The sequence below is a fragment of the Scomber japonicus genome, chromosome 21 (assembly GCF_027409825.1).
Source record: "Scomber japonicus isolate fScoJap1 chromosome 21, fScoJap1.pri, whole genome shotgun sequence".
In the NCBI taxonomy this organism is placed as follows: Eukaryota; Metazoa; Chordata; class Actinopteri; order Scombriformes; family Scombridae; genus Scomber; species Scomber japonicus.
The window spans coordinates 23993557-24001138 of NC_070598.1; the positions used below are offsets into that span (position 1 = coordinate 23993557).

The following is a 7582-nucleotide window of genomic DNA, read 5'->3' on the forward strand; positions in this document are numbered from 1 at the left end:
TTAAATGAATGTACCTCACTGTTTTTTTGTTTTTTTTGTTGATTATCCTACAGAGAAGAAAATGCTTGAAAGGTTGATTTGTGCTGCTGCACAAAACGCATGAAGGAACGAAAATCAGAAAATCCAAAAACTTTTTTTTACATTTATAGGGCAACATCAGTAATGCTTACAAGTCTTTGTGTCTCTTTTTGAAAGCCGCCGTGAGCTTTTTGTGGCAACGTTTCTCCAACTAAACACAGTTTGAGGTGCTGAAGCTCAGTTTCCAGACTCAGTCCACTGTGAGGACAAGCTGTACAATGAGTTGTTGCTGAGGTGGTCGGGTGTTTGGGGTTTGGGGGGGGGGGGTTGTTGAAATGGCACCAGAGTCGGCTGTTTTGTGGATGCTGTGCCGTGCGTGCGCTGTGTCCCTTCTTGCTTTCCGTCCCTACTTCTTGGGTGTGCATAGTACGAGCTGCTGTTTGCTCGGCAGGGCTCCTGCAGGCTTCCTCTTGACACACGCACGCATGCACAGAGCTGCATACAAGAGAGAAACAAACACTCCACAACAGCCGACATGAGAGGAGTTGGGTGTTTTAAAGCACTGGCACTTTCCGGTAACAGCTGGCTTGAAAGGCATGGTGGCAGCTGATTGTTGTTGGTGGTGGTGTTGTTGTTCTTGCTTTTTGTGGTTTTAGCAGAGCAGAGTATAGAAAATAGACACATTTATCTACTGTATATTGCATATGTTGCAGCATGTTCACCAAAAATGAATGAGGTCATCATGTCCAGTTTAGTTTTGCAAAAACGATCCCCTGCCACCAGAAAAAAAAAAAAACACAATAAATTAAACTGACCTGTCCGACTCCCTGATAATACGAGGGGAGACGGGGAAATAACAGAAAAGAGAAAAAAAAAGGTGCTGCTCACAACTTGACTAGGTGAAGAACAGATGAAGCCAACGCATGTCTGGACCGCATAGGGACTAGACCCCACAGGGTCTGGACCCCCACAGGGTCTGGACCCCCACAGGTTCTGGACCCCACAGGGTAGCTTACAGACCATCCCAGAACTCCGAGCTCCTCACTTCAGTCCCCAGTGCTACTGTTATATGACTGGAGAGCAGGGCTGCAGCCAACATCCAAATATACCATTTCTTAAATAATCTTTACTCTGAAATACTATCAGTCATGGCTGAGTCATTATTAGCTCTGTGATTTAAAGGATTGGGTCAGCTGATGATGCTGCTCACTCATTCTGATGCTGAACTGAAAATAACTCTTACTTTCATATATGTTTAAAAATTGAATGTCATTTCATTCTCAAGCAAAACAAGAGAAAAAAAAGTTAAAAATCCAAAGAAAACTATTCATTCATCTTTTCACTGCAATTAAATCCATTCCACAGCGGTCAATGCTGATGTATTCACTCCATTTCTATAGAAGCCAAAACAAGCCATACAAATTTGAACTTTATACATAACTGAATTTCTAAATGTAAAGTTTAACCACGACTGAGCTGAAGTTTAAAGATGAATTATGTCATATAATAAAAAAAAAAATTACATTATGTCTAAATTCATCTAGTTAATTTAATTGAATACATTTACATTTTAAAGACTTCAATTTATTCAGATTCACAAATTTGAAGTGTCACTCTTGTGTGTTTCTTTGATCACATGATTGACAGAATATTAAAAGTTTGGTATTGGACTTGACTTGAATGTTTAGAATTAAAACTATTTAAATGCATCCAGATAAAAGCTTTTTAAAGTGAAATACTTCAGTGATATTTCAATTTTAACATTAGTTAAAATCAGTAGTTATTCCTTACAGCTTATCTTTGCTTTAGATAATGATTAGAATTGTAATACTCACTGATTTCTTTTTTTTTTTTCTTCTTTCATAAACCACTTCAACTGCAAAAGACCAGCAGTGCCAATCAGTGAAATGCCAAACTCATTTAACAATTAGCTTCAAAACATGACATGAATGCTGTGGGAGCAGTGCTCACAGTTCCATTCATTATAAAACATACAGCTCATGTTGTCTAGACCCTTTACATTAAAGTGATATTTTGTCTTTAGAATTAGAGGAAATGTGAATATTCCTTTATTAAAGATTATTCAAAAAAAGGACATGAGAGACGTGCAGCCCTGCTCAAGAGTAGCTTGACTCTGAAGTGAAGGATGGAATGCTAATATACAAATGAGGGCGTGATGATGAAGATGTGAGGCAGCTCCGAGGTCTCCTAGGTGATTCCCAGCTGCCTCTCTGGTCTTTAGTTTACCTGATGAGGTCTGAGCTCTTATTGGTTGAGTGTGTGATGAGCGGTGGAGGCTTGAGTTGAGATGGATACTAGTAGCCTCCAAGGGTCTTTCACAGACTTCATGTAATGAGTAGAGGATGGAGGATAATGAGCGGAGGCTTCCTTTAATGCCTCTGATCTTCCCTTCATCAAGATCCATGCATCCATCCATTCATTGTGTGTTTGTGAGCACGGTGCAAGACATACACTCCGTACACACACACACACTGCTCTTCAGTTTTTAGGTGTGGGACTCAGTTTGTCAAATGAAATCGGGGGACAAGAAAAAAAAAAGAAGAAAAGAAAAGAAGAACACAAGGGGAATAAAAAGTCTTCACTTCCCTTCCAAAGCAACAATCGATGGAGAATAATAATAAAAATAATAATAATAATAATGAAGATAATAATGTTGTAATGCTAACGATATGGATGTCAGTCAGAGGTGTGTGTGGGTGTGTGTGTGTGTGTGTGTTTGGTAGTTGTGTCTACATTTTGATTCCCTCCTGTTGGCTGAGCTGAGACAGGGTCTTCTTGATTCGGAGCGCAGTGAGCCGGGCGGCCCCGTTGGCGTACCAGCACTCCCTCATTATCTTTGCCATCACCCTCAACGCCTGCAGACAGAACACAACACACACTTTAATATGACTTCATTACATCATCATGTTAGAAACAAGTCCACAGCTGTGTGTTGTGAGTGTAGCACTGAGCCATGTTAGTGTCCAGTCTGTTTATATGTTTATTATGTTCTATAGAGGAAGTATGCTTCCTAAAGGACACATTACCTCTACACTCATCATATGATACTTATTACATTACTGTCTGAGGACTTCACAGCTGCCTGTTCAGTCTGGCTTTTGATTCAAAACTTAATTGTTTTATACTTTCTATTTATTCTATTATTATAATTCTATAGCTTTCTTATTGATTTTATTTGTTTCTTTAGTTTTTTTAACCTTTAATCTCTTTTTTAACGTAGCTTTTTATTAAATCTTTTTTTGTCTTTTTAATCTACATGAACATAGTTTTTTCTCTAATTTTTAATAAACATTTTCTCTCTTATTTTACTTATTTAATTAAAATTTTCTAAACATTTTTATCATTCTTATTTTCTCATGTGGTCTCAATTTTTGTCTTTTAATATATGTTCTTAGTGTGTGTTCCTTTTCTTTATGTTGTCACAATCAACTAAACTGTAAAGCACTTTGAACTACACTAACCTGTATGAAAGCTGCTATATACATAAAGTTTGACTGATTGATGAAATACTGATCTTTATGTATTTGTAAAGCCTGATCATTTCTCTAATCTGGTTCTTCTAAATCAAATGTCTTGTTGAAGTCTGTCTGGATCAGAACCTTCTTCAGTTACAACACATTCAAAGTTTGCTTCTAAACCTCATGGGCTCATTTTAGCTTCTTCCACTACATTAGATGAGTCATTCCATCATATGTGGATCTGTGCTGTCCTGCTTCTAACTTAACATCACACTTATACAAGCAGACTTATTCTGTATTAAAAACACACATACACAACTAGACATGGGCAGATTCAGTCCTGTTTCAGATACTGAAGCATAGAGCCACAGTGCTAGCAGAGCAAACAATGACTTTACTTTACTTTGTAATACATTTACTGTGATTGGTTTATGTCATTTCCTGTCTCTACCTATGTTATTGTAGTTTCCCATTCTAACTTCAGTGTTTTGTTACTTTTCAGAGCTCATCCACTGTAATCACTGTTCCATTTTATTTGCTGTTTTCAGGGAACTATGACTGTACCTCTCCTGCCTCTCTAAAGTGGCGACGTCCGGCTAGACGCTTGCCAAGGTTGAAGTAGTGTTTGTGGATCTAGAGTTTACACTAATTCCTTCATGTGTCCGTTGACAGGGCTGCAAACAGCATCTGGTATGTATGAGTCAACGTGTCTAGTGTGTGTGTGTCTCAGTCTCTGCTAGCGTCTGTCTGCTAACATGGTGCTGCTCCAATCTGTGGAACTTCCTACAGTGCTCATTAAAGAAGCACCCACACATTCCTCTCCTCCATTCATTGGCTGGATTAGTGCCAAGCAATCTCACACACACACACACACACACACACACACACACACACACACACACACACACACACACACACACACACACACACACACACACACACCTTATCTGCCATCATGACTTACAGGCAGAATAGTAAAATGTCAAGTTAACTGGGGGAAAAAAGGAAATCCATCTTGGGAAGGTCATTGTGAAAGCTGACGCGTTGAACAGCAACAGAGGAACAACTGCACCAGACTGGACTAATGACCGATTCTGACTCTGGACCATTTTAAATGTAATGTCAAGGATCCTCAAATAGTTCCACTTTAGATCCACTGGAGTCTCATTTGAGCATACTCTGTCCTGAGGACTCATTCAGGAACATTTGAGTAGTTACTGTTGATTTGTAGAAGAGTAGGAGAGAGAAGTAAGAGAGAAGAATAAAAGCTCATATTATTCATGCTCCTCTAATTCTGATCATTTTTGTAGTGCAGGTATTACACAAGCATGTATAACTGCCACACACACACACACACACACACACACACACACACACTTTTTAATCGTCTTTAAGGAATTAATTCCTTAAAAAGACGATCATATCCTCATATGATGGATGCTGTTTAATTACATATTTATTATGTCTTCCAGCACTTATCACAAGTTTGTCTGAGACTAAATGAAAGACCCTAACGAGCCAGAACAAGTTGGCCATGAGAGTGAACCCACTTAGTCAGATTTGAAGGTTTTTAGTCTGCAGGTTAATAAGACTGTAACACAGTCCATGCTGTTCTTAGAAGCATATTACTTAACATGACAACCACTGATTATATTTACTGTAAATCTCTGAGACATTGTTCTTTCTATAGGTCAAACTTGTTTTCTTAGTAACATACACAATAAAAAGAAGTAAGTGATACTGCTCTAATTCATTCTCTGTCTCTGTTTGCATCTCCAAACACAAGCTTTAACATGCTGAAACCTGTCTGCTTATTTAGGTATCATTGTTGCTCTGTTTGATTTCTCCTGACTCACTGCTGTGTGACAGTGAGTGAGATGTGTGACTCTTTGAGTGAGGACATCTAGACATTTCTGTGTTTACTGCCAGACAACAACAGTGCTGTGTGAAGAAAGGAGAGAGTACTGAACTGAATGATTATAACAATCAGTCATGATGAGGAACATCTTTTTATATCATTTCTAAGCAAAGTGTTGGATGTTTATCCTTGATGAGAAAAATATAGTGGCAATGTAAAAGGCTAGTGAAACAAAAGCTAACCCTCATCATCACGGTTCTATTCACACACCAGTGAGATGAAACCTGCTTTCTTTAAACATTTCAACACAACTAAGTCAATGTGTTAAGTTGGACAGAAGAACAAAGCACATGTTTCCACATTAAGATGCTGCCTTTGGCTCACAAAGGTCTCATTAGCTCACATTCTTGGGGCACTTTCTCTACGTGTCAAACATATGGCTTGTGGGCAAAAACCGGCCCACAAAGGAGTCCAATCTGGCCCAAATAGATAACCTTACAAAGTATGACAATTGCAGAAAAGTGATTCCAATGTTTCTGCTGCTTCAGAGGTTTTTTCACCATTCATATACAGAACATCAATCAGCAGCATCTGTGCTAAATAATCTGAAAATATGGAGACATAATATTGTTGGTTTTTTTCATAAGTAAAAGGAGGGTTTATTATAATAAAGCTATAATCTTTATATTATAGGGCCCAAATGATACTGGATTTTTGGGGCCAATGCCGATATTAGAAAACAATTCCAATATCAATATATCAGCTGATTATCTTATATACACAGAATACAGACAGAACACAAACACATTTATTGCAATGTGGTTATCTAACACTATAATGGAGGCATGATATTTTACAGTTTAACTATATTTAATGTATAAATGACTGAAACACTAAACTTCACTATAAATGACTATGACACATACACAAAAATATATATACACATTTAATTTGAATTAAAAAAAAGAATACTTATACATACAACGTTACCTGTATAACTTAAAAATGGCTCACTTGAGATCTAATTGTGCTGTATGTGGACCTTCAACTAGACTGGAGTTTAAACCCCTGCTTTAGTCTAGACTCTATTCAGGTAGAGGTATGGATATGTGATTACCATGCTACACAGAAGCCTTGTGTATAAAATGGATCATAAATATGACAGACGAGTACGCTACGTGGCAATGCTGCAACGACCTGAGGTCACATTATACAACAGAGTGAGAGTCTGTTCTAGTGTTTATATCCAGCTTAAAGAAGTGTGTGTGGGCGGCAGACTTGGCTGCTTATGAGAGAGAATGGTATTTTTTCAAAGAAAGTCTAGTTTGAACAGCTGAGTGGTGGAGACGGTAGACCAGTCTGACTCAAAGTAAACTGATGAGAGCTGGAGACAGCCACCATGCTGCAACAATACAATACACACATATCTGTCTAGGCTCTATGAGGCTGTATGAGGCTGTATGAGGCTGTATGAGGCTGTATGAGGCTCTATGAGGCTGTATGAGGCTCTATGAGGCTGTATGAGGCTGTATGAGGCTCTATGAGGCTGTATGAGGCTGTATGAGGCTCTATGAGGCTCTATGAGGCTGTATGGGGCTGTATGAGGCTGTATGAGGCTGTATGAGGCTGTATGAGGCTGTATGAGGCTGTATGAGGCTCTATGAGGCTGTATGAGGCTCTATGAGGCTCTATGAGGCTCTATGAGGCTGTATGAGGCTCTATGAGGCTGTATGAGGCTCTATGAGGCTGTATGAGGCTGTATGAGGCTCTATGAGGCTGTATGAGGCTCTATGAGGCTGTATGAGGCTGTATGAGGCTCTATGAGGCTGTATGAGGCTCTATAAGGCTCTATGAGGCTCTATGAGGCTCTATAAGGCTGTATGAGGCTCTATAGGCTGTATGAGGCTCTATGAGGCTGTATGAGGCTCTATGAGGCTCTATGAGGCTGTATGAGGCTGTATGAGGCTCTATGAGGCTGTATGAGGCGCAGCAGTCACAGAAATGAATGAGGTATTTTAACAGTCTGGCAGCTGTGTGTACCAATTAACACTACTTCTTAATATCCATTTTCTAAAGTAGATCCACATGTATCTGTTCAAAAGCTAAATACAACAGCCTTTAATCCAATCAGCTCATTCAGCTTCAACTGTCCATGGTCTGACTGTAAGACTGCTACAGGACTAATGATCATTGTCATTATTGATCTGTATTGTCTCCATTGTCAATA

The 7582-nt window shown here is 38.9% G+C and overlaps 1 protein-coding gene across 1 annotated transcript in view; it reads right to left on the reverse strand.

Moving 5' to 3' along the window:
• Positions 1-989: 989 nt before the first annotated feature.
• Positions 990-7582, reverse strand: part of tgfbr1b (transforming growth factor, beta receptor 1 b) — a 63095-nt gene continuing 56502 nt past the window's right edge. Inside the window, exon 9 of the mRNA XM_053342239.1 lies at positions 990-2894. Within this exon, the coding sequence (XP_053198214.1) occupies positions 2769-2894 (126 nt within the window). The 3' untranslated portion in view covers positions 990-2768. The remainder of the gene's footprint in view (positions 2895-7582) is intronic.